The sequence below is a fragment of the Cygnus atratus genome, chromosome 17, assembly GCF_013377495.2.
Source record: "Cygnus atratus isolate AKBS03 ecotype Queensland, Australia chromosome 17, CAtr_DNAZoo_HiC_assembly, whole genome shotgun sequence".
Classification (NCBI taxonomy): domain Eukaryota; kingdom Metazoa; phylum Chordata; class Aves; order Anseriformes; family Anatidae; genus Cygnus; species Cygnus atratus.
The window spans coordinates 10666354-10688146 of NC_066378.1; the positions used below are offsets into that span (position 1 = coordinate 10666354).

At 40.2% G+C, this 21793-nt stretch overlaps 1 protein-coding gene across 3 annotated transcripts in view; it reads right to left on the reverse strand.

The window, feature by feature from the left end:
- Nucleotides 1-21793, reverse strand: part of TMEM132C (transmembrane protein 132C) — a 200755-nt gene that overhangs the window by 140582 nt on the left and 38380 nt on the right. For all 3 annotated transcript variants that reach the window (XM_035564993.2, XM_035564992.2, XM_035564994.2), the window contains exon 2: nucleotides 1990-2878. In XM_035564993.2, coding sequence (XP_035420886.1) covers nucleotides 1990-2878 — 889 coding nt within the window. The remainder of the gene's footprint in view (nucleotides 1-1989; nucleotides 2879-21793) is intronic.

The window sequence follows — 21793 nt, forward strand, 5'->3', positions numbered from 1 at the left end:
GGAAGCTGTTAAAACAATTTCCATTTCTTTTACATGGAATTACACTCTTGTACTTAAGGAAAGCTTCTATCTGATGCCTTAACAACTGCACGGATCAGCATCTTCTGTAGATATGAGACTAACAGGCCCACAAGAGTAAGTTTTCAAAACTGACATCTGCTTGGGAATATTGTCCTGAGATGTAGCATAGGGCTGACTTGCCATCTAAGATAGTGCTGTTCAGTGTGCTTACTCCCTTCCCCTCCCCACCCCTGATGGAAAGAAAAAATCACCACCTTCTTATTCCTGCTGGAAGCAAGCAGAACTCTTAAAAAAATCTTGGTATCTTCAGCCTCATGCCTTTGCCTGGTTGAAAATAATTTTAAGCAAAAATGCAAATCCCCTTTTCACCAGAAGGGCGTTTCAACAAGAGAACATGGCCTGAGCTCTGCATTTGTGATTAACACAGAACGATCAATATTCCAATAAACGTCAGACTATTCACTTCAAATAAACCAGCTACCTGTTCTCAAAACCGAAACAAATCCATTTTGTCCATAACAGCAAGTCACACAGGCAGCTACTGATATCCCACATTACTATTTCTATCTATTGCACTTCTCAGCATGCTAATGATACCCTTGCCTAGGCAGATTCATTTCAGAGCAAAGAAATACATCATCAGATTGCAGCAAGCTTGTTTTTATCTTCAACTCCCTTTTCAGGAAGATAAAGACTGAAGCAGACCTTCAAAGGGTGAGCCCCTCTCCCATCCACCCAGCAAATACCCAGTTCATTGCCTTTGGATTTCTTCTTTCACCACAGCTATGCTTGTTATGTGGAATAGCATTCTGTTTCTACTATTTCATGAAAAAGGATTTTCAATAAAAGATAAGCACCGCAGTCAGAAAAGACTTCTGTAAGGGAGATTTCACTCGGTAAACAGGTGTCCCAGAGATTATCTCACCAACTTAACCAAAGCTGCAAACATCAGAATGATTCTGGGATAACTAAAATCCCCCCTTTTTAAAATAAAAGCCTTTTATGTGCCAAGCGACACTTCCTGTTCTAAAGGCTATTCTCCTCGGTAGTTGTCAACTATGTATTAATCTAATTCATATAAGCCTTAGAAATAAATACTTTCATGTGCAGAATCTTTTGGGAAACTCTGATTCCCTGAGGCTTTAAAGAGCAATTGTTACTTATCACCGTGGAGATTTCCCTTGAATTCAAAGCCTGGTAACCAGAAAAAAAGATGCATCAAATATTTCAGCGATTAACAAGTTTTCCAGTCTGTCATCCTCAAAGGATTTTCATCTCATTGGTAGTGAAACTGCTAAAGAAGGAAATGAAAGGAAGGTGGTCTGAACCAGTAAGGCATTTCTTATGTTCCCAGGTACTGCTTTTGCCACTCCTGTCCAAAATAACAGCACTCAATTCTTGCAGTCCTTCACAAACCACAGCAATATCAAACACATTAGGTCTCATTTTAAAGGGTATACACATTGGCAAAGACAAATGCTGCTTAACCACAAGTAGATAGTTAAAACCCCTCCCTGAAGAGCTCTCATAACAAAACCGCTGTGTGGGAGAGGCAAAGCACTGTCAGAGCACTTTGAGAAAAGCAGGTAATTGAAGTTTTGCTATGTTTAAACTCTGCCAGTGCAATAAAAAGCAGATTTTAAAAGCCCTGTAAAGCAGAGAACTTTTCTGGTGCCTCACTGCCTGTCATTCTGCAGAAATGGCCCCGCTAAGGCAGCGAATTACCATATTTTGTGCTTTGCTGCCTAATGTAGGCATGTGTTAAATGGCATGGCATACATGTTAAAAAACCTCCTACTGATGGAGGCTTTCAGTCCTCTTCACAGTGTTCAAGAAAAATAATGGATTTCAATGACTAGGAGCAATCTTCAGTGCAGGTTAACTGCAAATTGGTTGTGATATCCCCCCCCTGCTCCCAACATCTGTGTGCTACCACATTAGAAACAGGAAAAAAACAACCTACCATACCTGAGTATGAACTGATCCACTGTAGAATTGGTGGCAATCGTCACATAAATGTTCACAACTTCTCCTTGTTTGACAGGTTTTGAGGGCAGCCAGATGACAATGTTACTGTCCAGCCGTAGCTCCGTTAGCTGAGAAGTTTCCTGGCCTCGATAGAGGCTGACTGATCCAATCCTCTGTAGGTGGGACATGGTTCCATCCAGGCCATCTTTTCCTGGCCGGATAGCATTTCCCTTCCTTACATCCTCAGCAGTACATTCTCCCTTCTCATCTCCTGGTTGGACCGTGTAGTAAAGCTCCACAGGGCTCCCTTCAGAAAAATCAGGTGGCTTCTTACGGCCTGTGACAACCGTGGGGGGGTTAAACCAGCTTGCCAGGAGTTCCAGCTCTGCCACACACAACCCCAGGTCCCCCTTCAGCCTGCAGCTGCCTCTGACCTCCCGCGTCTCTCGAAAGGCAAACACCCGCAGGCAGGGCAGCCGCTCCGTGGTGCTGTAGTCATCCCAGTCTCTGCCCACGATGTAGAACAGGACCTGGACTTTGGGCTTGCTCACATAAATTTTGTCACTCATTATGAAGGCCTTGAGTTTCCAGTTATAAGTAAACTTGTTGGCAGATCCAAAGAAGTTGGAAGTTAACATTAGGTCCTGGGGCACAACTTGTTCAATGGAAAAAGGTCCATAGCTGGCATTTAATACGGGTGGCCTCTTGGCTTTGTATGGGAAGAACGATTCCACCCTGGACTGCAAACTGGAATTTCTCATGAAGTCCTGGTTGGCTTCTTTGAGGAAGAAAGATGTCTCGGCACTGAAGATCCGGTAGCTCACAGGTAGGTAAGTTGGTGAAGAAGAAAATCTCTGATTATTGTCCAAGACCCCTCGACTCTCTGCCACTAATAAAAGAAAAGGTGATGTGGGTTAGATCAAGTCTGCTTCTGGATTCCAAGGGATGTTTATTACAACTTTAGTGGAGCTACCTGATGAGCTAGGGATTATCATTTGGTGCAAAAATATACACTGAAGTTAAATGTTTAGATGTAGCTTTTTTTTTTTTTTTGCATTACATACAAGAAAAGTGATGTAGACTTCAGTGCTACCTTACATTTATTTAGCATAGTTTTGTCACACATGCACATACACAAGTGATCATTTTCTCCAGCGTTCAGACAAACTGCAACAGAGCACTTCACTCCTTTTGCCTGCTGTTATAGATAATGTCCATGCAAGACTTAGTCCTATATTACACTTGCCTTTCAACTGGAGGTAACAGAACCTTGTGCCCACCTAACACACAACAAAATCACACTGAGAAACTGACTTCACTTCAGGAACTCACTGAATGCTTTGACTGACACCTGGACGAGAAATAGGACACTTCTATTTGTGCAGATACTTTTCACTCTTATGCAACGTCTCACCTCCCTAACAAAACTTCAAATATTGAAATTTGCTCACACCAATTCTCTTATGGACTGGCCACAAGCCAGAGTCAAAGCCTCACAAAACCAATTCACAAATAAACAGGCTGACTTAAACCACCAGTGGGGGTTGCTTTCCCCACTTTTTCTGTCCATGCCATCCCCACCTAAACCTTCCACCCACTTAGAAACTTCCCTGCTGTCTTTTCAATCTTTCTGTTCAGTTACAGCACACGTACAGTGTTCAGCACGTTGCTAAGGTCCCCTGAACCCCAGCCCTCAAAAGCCTGCTCATCACCAGCCCTGTAAGGAACGCTGCCCAGAGATCAAATACAGCCTCTGTTCTACAGCCAAAGACAGAAATTGCTTTTCTAAGAACTAACGCATCCCATTTCATTCTCTTCCTCTGTCAAGAAATCTTGCCCTTGTACTACTATTTCTAGCACTACGATCTGCAGCTCTGTAATTTAATATTGACTGTAAGTCAGCTTCCTAAGTTAAACAGATACGTACCACAGGCTAGGAATATTTCAACAAGTGCTTTGTGCGTATAGATAATACATAAAATACAATACACAAATTAGTAGGTTTGTACATACCGGCCCAATTTACGTATAAGCTGAATATCGAACTCCTTTTTGACTGAAATGATGTTTGCCTATTATGAAGATTAACATACATACATAATGGTGATAAATAGGTTGAAAGAAAATTTATTGCCTAGTTGGTGTAAATAATAGAGGACAGCCTTAAAATACAACACACGGATTACTTAATACTCCCAAGCCCTCTTCCTAACCCATTCTGAATAGATAACTATAGGTACAAAGGGTAATTGAATGAAGATGCATCTAGTGCTAGACTGTCTTTAGTACTTAAAAATAGACCTTGCCCTCAGACATATGTCTGTTCCAATGTCCTTGGGGAATCCCATCAGAGTCAGGATTTAAGGTTCTGTATTTGTTTACCACTTTAAAGAAAGGCAACAGTAAGGACAATGCATAATGCCCAGACCTGTCTGAAGCTCAGGAACACCTGAAGATCTCAAAACCCCTATATAGCTGACAAAACACTGTCTTTCTCACAAGGGTCTGCAGCTTGAGGTTGGGTTTTATTTTATTTTATTTCCAAATAATAGATTCACTGTCCTTCTAGCATGTCTGGCTGCTAGCATGCTAATTATCCAGTCAAACTTAATTAAATGTTTTCAAGTAATAAATAATCAATAACTATCATTACTCCAAATAGCTGCTGCTGACAGAGACAACTTCACTGCAATCTTGTTGATGTAACCAGTGTGCTGGCACTACTCGTTGCTGGGGAAGGGAACAGTTTTGGAAGGCAGGTGTTAGCAATTAAGAAAAATGTAAGAAAAAGGTGGAGAAGAGAGGAAAAAAAAAAATCAGAGCTCTCAAAGGATGGCAGCCATAAATTTGAAATAAGGAATTAAGATGTGCTCGCTCATGTTTAATTCATGCACCACCACTGGATGGTAGAATTATTTCTCATAAATGAGGAAACTGCTATGACTGAACAAAAAATTAAAAAAAAGTAGAAGGCAAAAAGACAAAAAAAGAAAGGTAAGAGGCCTGTCAGTGAAAATATCAGCACACAGTGAATTACCAGCACAATACCCTGTCAAGTAAAGCCACATTTAAAACAGAACTTCAGTGTAGCACGCTGTTTCAATCTCCAGTCTTTGGCATACATCTTAATTCTGCTGGAAATGAACGTACAGGTGCCGCTCCTGCCCAAAATAATGGCACTCACTTTTAAGTGAGCCAACTTTCCTTTAGCTGAATCAGAATAGTGCTCTGTTAGGGTTACATCCCCAAGCCCTATAATACCGAAATAAGAAATGTAAATATTTTGGAACATGGATCTTTCAAGAAACAAAGCCTACATATTCCTTCTGGTCCAGGAACACAACAGGAACTTGGTTTACTGAAACAGTAGCAGTTTAGGTTCACTTTCCTCTAAATCCCTTCAACTGCAGCAGAGCCTGCTGAGACAGAGCTAACTTTCTGAATTGCTGTGTAAAGAGTTTACGTGACAGCTACCACTGTTCCTTTAAAAAAAAAGGTTTGCTACACGAGAATTCAGTTTCTTGCTGATCTGCTTGGATATTGAATTTGACTCAACAAGGCATTAGAAAAGAGGACACCTAAAAAAAGTTCTAAGGCCAAGAGCCTTGTAATATCAGAAAGCAGCAAGCTCTAATTCAAGGAAGCACATAAACACTTCCTCGCCCGTAAGCATTACTTGAGTGAAACACATGGGTACACATTTCACTGAAGCCCTGCTCTAGAACTGGCATCTTAGCCACTGCTACTGAGGGAATACCTTTGGCTTCAACAGGTCTGAAAGAAACAGAAAAACTCAGCAGGCTGCAGAGACAAACTCTTGATTTCAAAGGGCTGTTGATCAGTATCTATGCTTGAAACTTAACAGCTGTTTCCCTGCAATTCCCAGGACTTTTGCTGTAGCACATACTCAGACTGACGGTGGTCTCTCTTGTGCAGGCACTCCATTTATTCTGAATCAATCACATGGATGATGTCTGTAGGACCTGGCTGAATATTAAGAAAAACAGCCATGCAACTTCCACTTTAATAAACTGAGCAACATCAGCAAAATCTGCTTGGTCAGAATGACAGCAAAGAGAAAAAGCTTTGCTTCTTTATTGGAGTCTAAAGATTTCCACCCACTGTTGTACTGTACGTAAAGGAGTGCTATAATTCTACAGTGACGGCTGTACTTTAGACAATATATTTAAACGCTTTGAGCCTTTTACTGATAAAGCTGGTAGTTAAAACTGTCCACTTTATTTTAGAATCCCAGCCATATATATCAGCAACTAAAGGCCATCATTTCAGGTGTTTGTTTTACACAAATCTCTACCCAGTAACCTTCATGTCCTGGTACAATTAATTACCAAAATCTCCAAGGAACATTTTTGTATGTTTAATCAGCTCTGCCACAGAAGTGTTTTTTTTTTTTAAATTTAATCAGAAAATCTATTTAACAAGATGCCAAGGTTTTTCTGTGTTTCATATCACAACTTACTTTAGACAACGTAATCCTATACTTAATGTTACTTATTTAAAAAATAAATGGAGCACCTCTTAAAAAAGAAGCCATGCCTATCAGTGGTTTCAGATGTTTGAGAATACATCTCAATTTTGAACCTTTTTCTCCTCAACCACCAAAGCACATTTTGAGGGGTTCGTGGTAAAGCAAGGTCTAAATTGAAGCATTGTACCACTATGGAAGTACCAGCTGTGGGAGCAGTATTTCACTGCCGGTTCAGCTACTCATGTGGGCACAATTGCATCAACAAAATGGAACTGGGTTTCTGCACAGGAATGCTAAGTGCATTTATAAAAATCTAAAATATTCACATCAGGGAAGTTGCATTTCCTCAGACAGATTAGCTGAAGGGTGTAAATATATCCTGAAAAGCCATGGGTGCTTCATCTGAAAGCCCTGATCATCAAAGAACGATGCTTGTTGACCTTCCATATCGGGTTCAAATAAGTAGAACTTACGCATCATTACAAACCAAAATGGAAATCAAGAATATGGACAAGGGTAAGAATGGAACTGCAAAAATAGTATTTCTGTACCGAAGACCAACTCTAACTGCAGCACAAATAAGCAGCAAGTGCTTTACCTTTCTGTAATAAATAAGAGCCACAAATTGTCCAGAGGTGAAGTCCAGCATTGAAAAGACTGAGAACCAGCAAACAAAGCTACCATTAGCCAAGAACAAAAGCTAAGGCTTACAAGTAATTACTCCTTTGTAACAGCCTAGTGACTTTCTAATCCTTCTGGCTTCACATGCTTCTGCAGCACTTCATCTGAACCCAAACAGGCATCTGTTGAAGACATCATTGGCTCCAGCGTCACAGGCCAGGTCAAATTCCTGTTACCTAACAAGTCCGTTTTTGGAGCTGGATATGAAATGGTGAATTCTGATCTGCATTATTTTTTCTTGGATTTCAATGTAAGAAGAATTTTCTTTGGGGGAATTTCACATGGAGCTGGAGCCCTGGGTGCTGGATTCACTGGAACAGTCATAAAGGTTTAATATATTTAAGCCAACCTTTTATGAGGTTGGTTTGAAACAACTTTCTTTTGGATTGGGAATTAAGGGTTTCATTCGTGGGTGGGAGATTACTGGCCAATGGCCAGGCATCTTTGCTGACTGATGTTTGATAAGCCACCAAGCCTTCAAGGAAACCATCTGCCTGTCCCTCCAGCCAGCAGGCTCCTAGCCAGAGAAAGCCGGTGAGAACAGAAGACATCTGCCTGTGCAAAAGAGGACTAATGTGAGAATCTTTCTTTGTACCTTGCATGGCCCTCATAAAGGCACATTTGCAAATACTCATTCCAGGAAACAAACCATGTGAAAACTGGTAGACAAATTTCAGTCTGTGTTCCATTACCACATCAGCACAGCTGAAGCTTCCACCAAGAAGTCTGTAACTTCCAAAGCAGGATCTTCTCCTTCCTTTTTATAACTGCTTTACCCACCGACTTGTCCCTCCATTCCTAAACATAGCTGTCATAGCTGTAACTGAATGCTGCATTGCACTGACTTTATTTTTTCCCAAATTACATACCACTTTTTTATATTAAAAATAGGTATTGTTTATTTACAGCGCCACCACAAATCCTGCAAACCGTTTAAAAGCTATCCCTTCTCCTTATGTGTATTCCCGTTCCTGTGTTACCCCCGCATCCAGCAATACTAAACATATTCTAAGCATATTATACCAGCCATCCTCTCACAGAAATCCCTGTCCTTGAATTCTCTTCCGTGACTCTTTCCACTAGTCCAAACCTGTCCCACTGTTGCACGGACAATCACATGCTCCAACTCAGCAAATGCAAACAGAGTAGGGAAAGAATAAAAGTAGAAAAGATGCACTTAAATCCTTACATATGTTTTCTTCACCACAAAACATCAACAGCTATGTTTTCTTGTCCATTTTCCCTTATTTTTCCATACTGGCAGCACATTTAGTAAATTCAAAGCATAAAAAAATCTTGTAGCAAGTATTTTTCTTAGAACTACAGCTCAGCAAATATGGCAGGAAATAAATGCCTGTGAATATTCATTTAGATTTCAGGATGACCTTGTACTCTCATCCCCTCTTAGCTCTCTTTCCTTAACATCTAGAAAAGGATATTTCATATTACAAAGGTCAGCTGGAACTTAAAAATCAAACAAGGTCAAATTAAAAATATGAAGCGTTTTTAACTGTGAGGTTGATTAACCATTGCATAAATTACAGGCAGGAGTAATGGTTTGTCCATTTCTTCATAGGGAGACTGGATTCATTTCTGAAAGCTACATTTTTTTTCTCACTGCAAGTTACAGTTTCAGTACAGGGATAACTAGAGCCTACTACTCCTTTCTGGCTTAAAATCTATGGACCTATGACCATTCAAAAAATAAATTGAAAACCTGACATGACAGGGTAACTGCAGAAACCATGTTTTCTATTTCTCATGCTTGCCCATCAGATATGCTTTCTCATCCAGTGAGAGAACAGAGACTCTTTGACTAATTGCACATAGGCAATGTCAAGTGTCAAATGCTTACAGTGAATGCTTGAGACCAATTTGTGAAGTTAAAAATAAACTGTGGAAACAAATCTGTCAAAGAAATCCATATAGTGAACATGTTTGAAGGAAATTACAGTCTATTCTCAAATATCCTGTGAGCACCCAAAGATGGCAATTCTGTCAACTAAATAATTGCTAACTATTTTCTCAGAATTTTAGGATCCAGGTTTCATTAAACTGAGGCTCGACGTTACAGGACAAGTATACAATTGAGTGTTTTGTTAATTAACTTGGACTTGTATATTCCCTGTTCACATAGATGGGAACAGACACCCTCGGTAACCAACCACATATTTTAACCCAGGTGTAGACAGAACCTTATCAAGCCTAGATCAGAGTTCAATTATGCTACATCAGATGAAGACTGTCAGGAGATGATTTAACCAGTTATTTTGAACAAATGTCCTATTTGATTTCAGGGAGACAGAATACCAGATTTCACTCTGTTTATTGTAAATGAAAACTGCAATAATATTCCATTATATAGGCTTCTCCCACATACTGAAAGCATGTCCTTAATGAATCTATCTCCTGTATCCTGCAGCAGGCAAAACCTTTAGTAAATCTCAACAGACATTTGTTGACTTAGTACAAATAGACACATTTCACCTATATCTCTCTAGCAGAAACAGAACAGTCATTTCAAAACCATCAGGGAACACCACAAAATTACCTAAAATAATGCATAGACAAAGATACACCAGAACTTCCGCACTTCTCTAACATACTAAAAGAAAAGGGTCTGTCAGGGAAACTAAGTGAAAAAAATCAAGGTGGATAGAAGAAATCCGTTCATACATGGTGCAATTAGATGATGGAACTCATTGCAAGGGAGGAAGGTACAGAGGCCAAGAACACACCAAGACTTTAAGGATTTGCATGTTTGCAAAGATATGCAGACCATATAGGGTAATGACATTAAGTACAAGTAAAAGTCTTTGTTTCAGTATTTATCTATTAGAAACCAGGATTAGATCTCTGCAATATAAAGCATTATCCGACATCTGCTAGGTTGCTCCATTTTCCTCAGGATTACTGAGGCTGCAGGCACATGTGTACAAACCACAAATACTGTTTCGTGATGCAGTCTCTTCACAAACAGGAAAAGATTCTTAAAATCCTAATTTGGAAACACAAAATGAAAATATTCAGAGAACTGTACGTTAGAAATGCATTTCCAGTCTTTTAAGGACAGTCTGAAAGCTCCAATTTTGGATGGTCACCGTTCTATACATCACTCCCGACTTACTGCATTGCAAAACCTATCTTCTCCATCACCCTCAATTCATATAACTGAGACATGTTAGTCAAAGACTGTCTGACATTCAGGACTGAAATCTATAAACTGTTTTCTCAGACTAGTTGATGACCTTAAAAGTCTGTAAAACAACAGTGTATATGCAAAGGTCAGTGAAGGTTTCAGAAATAACTCTTACTGCCAGCGCTGACATTACCGAACGTCTGTACTGCCGCAGCCATCTGACGTATTGAAGCTGGTTTACTGTTTAGAAACAAAGATAAATATCTGGAACTCAAATTTCTGCTAATGACAGCTTTTGTTGAGAGATAAGGTTCTAAAAACTTCCATACAGACACCATTCAAGTGCCCAGGCTTTCCTCCCCTTGCCAGTAACTGCAAATGTCAGTACCCTGAGAGCAACATACAGTAGGTAAAATGTCATATGATGGCCTTTCGTTCCAACACTGTTTGTCTCATTGTGGTAAACTCCATGGATTCTGCATTCATTTATTGTGTCAGCACTACAAATCCAAAGCAAATAACACTTAAGCTGATTTTGTTTGACAGCTGTATAGAAGGGGAGAAGGATTTAGTATACCCGAGTTTACTCCCAGCTCTCCTGAAAACATGTGGTAGCCATAGGGCACAACTACAAGACAGTTTCTTTCATGATAGCTTCTCTTCTTTAATAGAGAATTTTGACTAATTTTTGATTAAGTACAACATTGAGCTCATCTGAGAAAGACTGGGTAAAGCACTGACTTTTTTTTTTTAAAAAAAAAACAGGAAAAATGACCCAGGGGAAGCCAACAAGTGGGGAACAAGTAGACAGTATCGCCAGGTTTTTCCAATTTAACCAGTAACTTCTCAGAGATCTGGATTCTTGTTTTCCTGTTGAATACACTCTGCTGAAGAGGTCTAATTTTAACAGGAGTACAATTATGTGAAAAACAGGTCTCAGCAGATTGTCTCAAATTTAGCCTAAGAACATAGCACACAATCTCCCATGAAATTTCAAAACCTTGGCCAGAATATTAATGCAATTGATCACTGTGATATCTCAGTAAAGAAATAATTACTGAAGTGTTGCAGAAATAGACACGCAAATTACAAACATTGAACAAATAGTTCTGGCCTTGGCAATGTGTCAATCTCTTGTCCTACACCTCTGTCTCTCATTTAACAGCACTGTGCTTTCCTCTGCTGTTTAAGCCTTTGTTAGATGCTGATAGGCATCACTCCTCTGTTTAGACATTAAATTGCTTTACACATGCTCCTTGTTTAAAAAGAGATTAGGGTCCTAGAGTCTGAATGGTGTAATTTGCTCAGCACTCTCCACTGCCACAAAAATCAACAAGAACTGAGAGTACAAAGCTCAGCATGAGTAGTGTGCAGATCTATGCTGGACAAAGCTGGCAGCTACACAGGTGTAGGGAGAGGACACAGAGGATTCAATAAATGAATTACAATGCTTCCCCCCCACACACCATTCAGTAAGAAAAAGGGAAAATAATTTTTCTTGTTAAATAGGTATATTCTGAGAAGCTAATTAGAAATAAAACCAGAGACACAAACAAAAGGACTCTATATTACATTAGTGCCGAAAGGCCCACACCGTCTCCACTGTGCGCTGCATTACACAGATATAAAGGATGTTACTCCAAGAGATAGGTACAAACAGACACTTAATAACTCTAAGGTTAAACATGGAAAAAAAGGACTTATTAGATATGGAGAAGGCTTTCCCTAGGGTTAATATACTTTTAGCATACAACTTGATACACTCATAACTGGCATCTTATATTTCAGTGTTTGGACGCCATGATGAAATGAACCCCTTCCAGATTTGTCATCGCATTTGGCATCTACAAATATCTATGCAAAGTTGATGTAAAATAACTAATTTGTGGCAAAAAAAATGACCACAGAAGTACTGATTTATATTAAGCGTTGTAGAATTCCACTCACAGGAAAGTTTCTCCACTGGCATAATCAATAAAGCTCTGTTAAAGTCAGAAAAATGGTATGCTACAGTAGCTACAAACCCAACCCCCACAGGTTATTTTTCTAGTTGTTTACTGAAAGAAAAAAAAATATTTGTAAGAGAACTTCATTTGAGAGTAAAAGACAACACTCATCCCTGTTCTCTCTCCTCCTGAACAGATACATTTGGAACAGTACCAGCCAATGCGTGCACATTTTCAATACCTGCTTGTAGTACTGTGCCTTAACACATCAGGATATCCCACTGTCCCGGCTACAACTCCACTAATCAACTCCATTTCAAGTGCCACAAGGATCTATGAGGCAATTAATTGAGAAATGAAGCTGGGGGTGGGGGCCAGCCTTGCCCCTTTGGGAAATGAACTGTCACCTTTAACCTCCAAGCAATTCTTTGTCCCCGAGCACAAAGGAAGCCCACCGCACCAACAGCAGCAGGACAGAAATCAAGCAGAAATCTATCTGGTTAAACACCAGATTTGAGGAATTAATTAAAAGGGATAGCTAAAGCACTTGTGTTATTGTGGTCACAGCACCTCCAAGAGCTGCTTTTAAGGTGATATCACCTACAAAAGGTGGCTCTTTTGCAGTGCCTATTCTTCAAACTTACATAGCCTTCTCTCTCCGTTTGAAAAGGCCCCACATCAGAAGAGAAAGCAGGAAGGGGACAAGGAGGAATCCCTCCTAAAAACTGCCTTAAACCCAAGGAAAACAGGGTGGGAAAGGCAGCACTAGAAATAGCCCTGGCTACCGCTTGATTTGCGATGCTGTTTCAGAGGCATCCTGAAGCACCCTGTGGCACCACAGGTGCTAGTGATACTACTAAGTAAACAGCCTTTTTATTGAAATCCAGGCTCATCTAGTAGCCTGCAGACTGGATCCAGTCCAATGGCTGCTTCTAACCAGCTTACCACCTTTCCTCCAGAGAAGACTGTGAAGAACGACACCAGCAGCAGCGGTACAATCCCATTTGGTGTCTGCTCTCATCCACATGGAGAAAACTAGCTGCTGTTAACACATCAAAAACCAGTGGATACCGGGATGAACAGCCCCTCCCCAAAATCCCAAATTGTTTTTTCTCAAGTATCTCATCCTGATTAACAAAAGCTGGCAGCATCCCAGCTCTCCACAACAGCCACTGGATGGTCGGTTTGGTGAACATCAGCGCTGCTGGGCAGAAGTAGGAGGGAAGAGGGTCCCTAAAATCCCATTCCCATAGCAGATGAACTTTGGCCATTCTGTGAACTGCTCTCTCCAGCTTACCTGCAATGGGGAAGTGAGTGGGTGAAGAAACGACAGGAAGAACAAAGCACTACGGTGGTTGTGGTGTTAGCAATGGGCATGGGAAAGTCAAAATGACAAGGTTATGAATGAGATTCGGAAGAAGGAATCCTGAGGGACAAAAGTAAACCTCACAGAATGATAAATCATGGTGAGGAAATGCAGAAAGAATTATGCACACATGCTCTTAATTCTGTTTTTATTGTTTAAGGTGGAAAGCATGATTTAGAATTTCTTCTCTAAAGTCTACTTTATTTGCTCTAATTGTCTTGCTATCATCTGTCTAGAAAGGGTCAAACCACAACACACCATCTGTGCAATACCTGAGGAAAGCATCTGGGAGAGGACATCTGGCAATTCCACTTTTGGAACTAAGATACAAAAACCAATGAGACCAAGTTCTTCTTTGATACAAACTTTATCTTGAAAGGAATAAACTTGCAAGCCAAAAAACAGGACGTGCCTAAAATGAAGATACATTACAAGAACCCAGATCCAGCGTACAAAGTAGGGCAAAGTCTGGTGGTGAGACTTCGGTCAGGAATTATGCAGAGTGCATTCATGAAAGAGGCAAAGCTGGCCCACACACCTCTGAAGGTGTAGCAAAGTACACTTATTTTCTGGGGCTGGTTAAAACATAATTCTTTGCTAAGATTCCTACCTTGCTGTTGCTTCTTAGTGTCCTTAAAGTCATTGGCAAAGACAAATGACCATGATGGATGTGAGTTTGTTATGCTGAGTGCCACAAAATTACACAGAGCAAATGACACTTGCACTGTCTTTCTAAGAGGTTGAATGTGTCATACGCCTAAAGTGCTGCTGCTCAAGAATTGGCAAGACCTCCCTGCAAATCAATGAAACAGAGCCTTGCTATACATTTTGCGAGCACTATTTTTGTCCTCTCCTAATATAACTTCCAAACCTCCCTCATGTCCCTGCCACAGATCCCTAATTCACACAGCTTAAAGTACAAGTGCCTCCTACATTTTTTCCCCAACAGGTGCAGTCCTTAAAGATAAAATTATTTTTTTCCTTTCTTTGAAAAGCATCTTCATTCAGCCTGGCTCCCAAGGGAAATTAATGAGTGCTCACTGAACATGTTTACATAAGATCTCCTCAGGATTTATCTATTAAACATTAGGAGTGTTTTAATCTGCCCCCTAAGGGCCAGAGAAGCTGATGTGGTTAGCTAAAGATGTCTCAATACAACGAACACTGTCCACTCTCACTGCTGGCAGCATCAGCTGCACTCACTCACTGTCGGCTTTGCGAGCATGCAATCCCATCAGCTCAGGTGACAAAGGAACTAGCAGCAGAGGAAGGCATTACAGCTGAAAAAAAGCAACTGATTTAATAAGAAGTGCTAAGGGCTGTATTGTCAGTGAGACACTGCAAGACCAAGGAACACTCAAAGCCCAAGAGGTTGTAAAAGCCTGGCTTTGAGCATGACTTTCACCCCCTGCTAGGGCCGACCCCAAGCCCCCGAACAGGGCTGTCCCCACTGCTCGGCAGCACTGCCTTGCTGTGCTAACATGACAGGTGAGGAGCCTCTTGCACTCCTATGGTAAAACACAGACAAGCCTGCCACATGCCTCGTATACCCACGTGTACTATCTCATTGATCTATACTAGGCCCCAGCTGCTCTTTCCCAGGCAGTGTTCTCCAAAAAGCCTCTGCCTTATGAATTTTCTTACAGTCAGTGGTAAAAAAAAGTGGTTCAGAGGAAAAACTAAACCTAGCGGACTCCACACCCACAGCTTAGCCTACGCTGTCTGATAAAGGCTCCTTTTGAGGTTGAAAAATTTTTGCTAGTTCTGGTTTACAAAAAAGCAATAAGATTTACGTAGCCAAAAGAGCGCGTTATGGTAAAATATATACTTGTGTGTGTACACGCATACACAAATATGTATTTGCATATATACATTAGTAAATGCAATTCATTTCTCTGTGATAAACTGTAAATCCAAGTCTTGACCTCTCAGACTGACTCGTCCTGTCACGTCTGAGTAAGGAAAAAGCCAGATACCTTCTCTCTATTGCAACTTTACTGAAGCCAGATGTCTTGCATCAAAAGAGACTGTGGTCTAGCACAGCTATTGGGATCAAGACAATACAATTTCAGCAATGATTAAAGATGCCTGTGGCTTCTGGGCAGGCAGGAACAAAGAAAAGCCTTATGTTGGAAGAGGGGTTAGATAAAATCCACTGCTGCCTTCACATTTGCAGTTTTGTCTCCTTCAGTACTTAACAAAACAATAGTTAAATTAATTAAGAGCAAAAGGTAACTCTATTAAGCATATTACCATACACTAGTCAAACACTGAGCAGTTTACAAAGCCTATCTTGCAGTTCCTTTTGACTCCATGTTTCCCCAGGTAAAGCTAGCCAGCTGAAGCCAAGTGGCACAAGAGTCATCGTGTTGCACAAGTTCAAAACTCTAAAGTTTAATGGGAATCATCTTTCTTTTCAATAAAGGCATATAAAGAAAATGCCACCCTAAAGCCCCAGAGTACTGTATTAACACTCGTCAGCTGTTGGGCTTCTGGACCACTGTGTATGTATGTATATATATATATAAAGTCTATTTAAAACTGTCTGAATACAAGTTTGCTAAAGCTGTTTAGCCACATACGCACTCCATTCATGCTGGCTGTAATAAACATCACATGCTGTAACCCAAGCAGGCAATTGTGCTAGCTTGCTGGAGATCCTCATTCAAAACAGAAGGAAACAAGGGTAGTTTCAGAGATGCTGTAAATACTGAGCTGCTCGCTGTGAAATCTAGTGCATGGTACTCACTCTCCATGGAAAAGCAAAGCCTGCAAGAGGCAGGAGGGGAGCTTGTTTATATCAGGCTCCTCAAAGCTAACAACTTACTGGTGCAGTTTTACTTTAGAGGCAATAGCATGCATTTGGTTTAGAAGACAGACATGAGCATCTTGCACCCTTGATAGGTATCAAGGAAAAAAAGTAGACAATGTAAAACTCCAGCCCTGTGGGCTGCATGGTAAATTGCAGAACAAGTCTCTTCTTGGAATAAACTTTAAGGGAGGATCTACAATATGGAGTAATCTTCAAAGGCCAGTCAGGTTTCCAGTCCAACAACCCCGCCAAGTGTTCCTTTAATCCTTTATTTACCAGTAAATCTGCCACTCTGTTCAGCAGGCATTTACTGGTATTGGGTTTCAGCTTGAAACCCCAAAGCTGTAAGCATATGCTGTGTAGCCCTAATGAGAAACTCAATCTATTAATGGGCAGACCTTCTCCACAGGACCGGGTCTTGGCAACATGAGTCAGTTCCTGAACTTTCACCTCCCACTTGGCAGCAGACCAGACTAACTCCCCATCTCTCAGCTGGCTTACATTATCAGCTCATTATTAACATACATCATAGCCAGATCTCTTTTACATGCACCCAGCAAACAGGAAACTACACAAGGGGAGGGCTCCTCATTTTTGTCTGACTCTGGAGCTCATAAAAATGACTAATTAGAACCAGCTATAGTGGAGGCACTGTGCAGATTTGCTTGCATGTTCTCTGCCTGTGCACCTTAGTCCTGACTTGGGCTACATGCTATGAAATGCTAAAGAAGTGTGTGGCTGTCTGTAATAATTAGGCATCCCTTCCTTCTGCCACAATAGCTTACAGTTATCACCAAGAGCTGTGCTACTACCCTTATTTCACAAGGAAACAATCATTATGCAGATAGAATGATAACTTGTCTAGTGTCACATCAAGTCTACAGCAAAGAAACGTCAGATTCTTGAGAAGAGTTCCCCTCTACATGGGATTCTCTCTACAATAAAGAAAGCTGGCAGAGACTTCACAGCCAAATTCAAAAGAGATTAGTGTATGCTTTAGATCTACATGCTTGCAGGGATTCAGAAACTAGGTTTGCAGGCCACCAGCAATGTACACACCACACTTCAGAAAAACCATTTCATCAAGGATGGAAGATGATTCTCTTGCACAATGTGCTATCGTTAATGACATCTAGCATTTGGTATGAGTTGCCCCACTTGTTTTTTCCTCCTCAAACAATTACCATTCTTTACATTTGTCCTTTAGTACCTCACCATCAACTGGCTAAATGAAAGAGCAACTCTCCTCCAGATCCCTGGTTCAGATCCAGCCCAGCCAGGCAGTAACTGAAAGTTGCATCAACCTGGTAACTGTTTCCCTACCAGCTGAGCATAGATGGCAGCAGAACAATGGGTGCCTGCACTGGAGAATGCAAATGGAGTCACAGGGAGCAAAATAGGTCAGAAAAGTCTCCTCAGGTCAGAGGGGGGGGGGATATTAATAAAGTGGATTAAACTAATACTGTTACACACAGCATCCCACACCTGTAGTCATCTTAGGTTAAGATGTACACCCTCTTAATGCTCACACCTGTTTTGAAACATACAAGAAAACTAGCCTTAATGTGGAACAATATGAAATCTGGCAAAATTTAAGAACCTACACAAGCCCCTGGCTCGCTTTGGCTGCTCAAAAGATAGCAATTTATATTCTTTCTTTTTTTTAAGATTAGCTGTGGTTAGTATTATTGTTCAGAGCTGATTTCATAACTTGCCTCCTATTCAGACTGAATTTATGCACAGATGCTCAGAGCCAAAAACCTGTTTTCATTTAATCCACAGCAGAACAGGTAAAAAGCATATTCCACACAGGTTCTTGTCTTTCTGCTTCAGCCTCCCATAGCACTTCACTAAGCATAATGAACTTACTAGCTGCCAAAGAACCTGCTGTTCCAAGAGGCTTTTGTCAACTCTGTTCCTCTGAAAGTTTGCATGCTGATAACTAGAGAAGAACTAATACAAAGTATTCTTATAGGACTGAGGGCTTTCAAATGCAGAAGAGTTGGAAACAAATTTAAACTATTTAAAACACAAACGTATAGTTCAGCTTCTGATCACTGCAGGTTTTTAAGTGATTATTTGTAGAAGCAACAATGACAGAAAAAGAACGCTTCAAAGTCACAGGTCAGGAATAAACCATATGACTCTCCACTGTAATCACACTAAGATAGTAAACTCCAAATTCAGATGAAGGTTTTATCATCTTTAAATAATAACACTAAGGTAATTCCATAGCAGAGACTATATCTGCAGCTCTCCCAGACTTGCTGAATTACCTTAGACCATCTCATCTATTTACAGGTAGATAAAGACACCAAATAAAATGAGTAAGAGTTCTTTTGCAGAAAAATGCTGTGGCCTTAACTAGTGCTCAGAAATGATTTGGGATTGATCTTTGAAAGACTGGAAATGTAATGGAAAGTGACATTATTAATGTTACAAAACTGCAACACATTAACATGCATCAGTACATTAGAGTCAAACTTCACAAAGAAAATGAAAACTTAAGTAAGGTTTTATGAAAAATGGTTATATTTTCCTACATCATAAGATGCCAACATCGATACAGGTGGGAGAAGAGGAGATACTACAATTTATTTCATGCTAGATACTTGATACCAGTCTCACTCTACGGAGTGCAGAGATTTCATTCTCAGTAATGTTTTTACAGTAGGCAAAGAAAGTCTGACTTCTGCTAAGAATAAGGGCATGATACTAATCCAGTTAAGTTGATGAAATTGCTCCTAACTTCCTTGGTGCTTGGGACTGACATGTGAAAACCTAGGCATGGTAAATTGAAAAAAGTTTTCTAATATATGAAATTATAAACTTTCACATAAAACATAATCTAGACTCCAGCAATATTTTAAACTGTTTCCCCAAGACCACTATGCAAATACAACGCATGCCCCATAGTGGGCACTTACACCTAGGAGCGGGACCAGCCTCTTTCCTTTGTTTTAAACACCTACATATGCAACCTGATTTTAGAGATGCTAAGCTCCCTCAAGTCTCAGCAAAATTAGCCCCATTAAGAAACAAATCAGTCTGGTGCCTACATATGGATTTAGCAATTTTACTTTAGCTTACCCAATTAGAAAAACACTGGCTCTTTTCCTCTTAAATGCTTTCAAATTAATGAAAAATCCACACACCAATGGCTGAACAAAGATTGGTTCTTGATGAAATTTGCATATAAATCTGCTGAGATTCAATTTTAAATAGAAGCAAACTTAAGCAGAATGTTTACTGCTCAGCATTTCAAAACCCAACAGCCAGCCTTCTTGTACATTTAAGATTTTAGAGGTAATGGATATTATTTTTCTCAGTATACATGGTGTTTTCAGCTTGAAGGTTATAAGAACTGCTCTTTGCTGAATAAACTACCATATATAATTACTAAATCTTTCTGTCCTAACACCAAAGCCAAGTACAGCAAACGAGATGCTGACTCACAGCTATACTGCTGTTCTAATCTTTTCAGTCTATCTTAGACCTTCCGTTTGCACATTCAATACTGATAACTGAAACGACAAACAGACAGCTGGTTTTGCAGCCAAGAATCTGTCCCGCCCTGGCTATCAGCCAGCAGAGAAGTCTTTGAGCAACTCAATCAGCAGTTTTCCTGTAACACCAAGGTTGCCTCTCCAGCAGGACACATGGCAGAAAGAGTTGGTCCACCTTTGTACCTCTAAATACGAGATGCCTTTCATAAACTATCCGAGAGCAAGTACTGGTACAACAGTTACCCTTTCTCCCACCACTGATTCCTGCACTGTTAGCTATTCCATGAGCACTGTTAGCACAGAATAATCTTAGGGCAACCAACACCCTTCTACCAGCTGGTCAAGCCCCTAGCAGAGGTACTTGGTCACAGTTAAAACACTGCAACACAATTAATGTCATATCTCCAGTAACTAGCATAAGATGACGGCTACTATGTTCTACAAAGCAACCCAATTTCACAAGAGTTTTTATAGTCCTTGATCACTTTTGATTTTCTTACAAGTCATAAGAAAATTATGAAGTCTTAATTGTATCTAATCAGAAAATGAGAAAATCAATACTTTATTTCCTATACCATATACCTTTTCATGGTTAGAAACCTAAAGGAATAACGTGTATGCAAGTGTAAGAATACATTGATTTTATTCAGTAAATCCATGTTGACTAGTTATATATGCTACTGATTTCTCAGTACTAACAGCAATTGTCAGAGATACCTGCAAGCTTCCAACACGCGTAGCCAAACTGGAGCTATTCTTCATGAAAATTTCTACCAGGCTCAGCCAGGCACGGCACAAATGACTCATCTTCCTTGGTCATTCTGTTCATCCAGAGGACACAAAAACATGGTTCCTGTGAATGCTGGATCAGATACATGTGCTAGCAATGACAGGAATAAACCTGAATATCCTTTGGCAAGCTTCTGTTCCACAGCACCAAATACAGGACTAGCTCTTAGCTATCACATAAACCAGTATCCGAACCTGCTATGGACTAAGAACATTCCCTAGTATCTGAAAGGTTTAGCCTCATCTCCTTGAACAGAAAGTTTTCTGTTAAAGAAAAAAAATCTCTTAATTTTCCTTCAGCTTGTACATTTGACTCTCCTTAAGTAGCAACAAGTCACAACAGATTTATGAAATACTAGCGGCATTTGTTTATGTAAAGTGTTTTCTAATAGCATCTGTGAAGTTGTTAACATAGCAGCAGAAAGCTCCCTAGCTGCAATATTAGTAGTATAGGTTGGGCAGGAATCCATATCATGATATACTCAAGTAGGTAGCTTCTTGGACATACTTAATTCTTGTAACCAGCAAATAACAGCATGAACAACATTTTCTCGTTAAACCTCCTCCTGTTCTACATTTTCTTTTCATTTCCTTCCAGCCACAGTGCTATCACCAATTCAAAGAGCTTCTACTGAACCATAACAAACCTCATAACAAAAAAAACACTCAAGAACTGAAGAAAAATGTCCCTTTGGTTTTTTAAACTTCTGCAGCTCTCAGTAATGCTGCTAGTTGAAACAACCCTTTAAAAGATAAGCATGCTCTAATGGTCAGAGCAATAAGCCGTAAATCGGCACACCTGGATTTTATTCCTCCATCTTTAGATCATTCACTAGGACACTAAACACTGATTGTTTTCAATCTCATTTAAGTAGTAACTACTTGCAGTCAGGATCTTACTCTTCACATGAAGCAGGATGAAACTCTCACCGTGACTGACATGTAGACTGCTAACCTGCGGCAATATCCTTCCTAGCCATACTTCTATTGTTGCTTTCGGTATTCTGGAGAAAAGACAAGAAAAATATACAGCACTACCACCTTTTCAGTCCTTCAGAGCATGTACTTGGATGCAA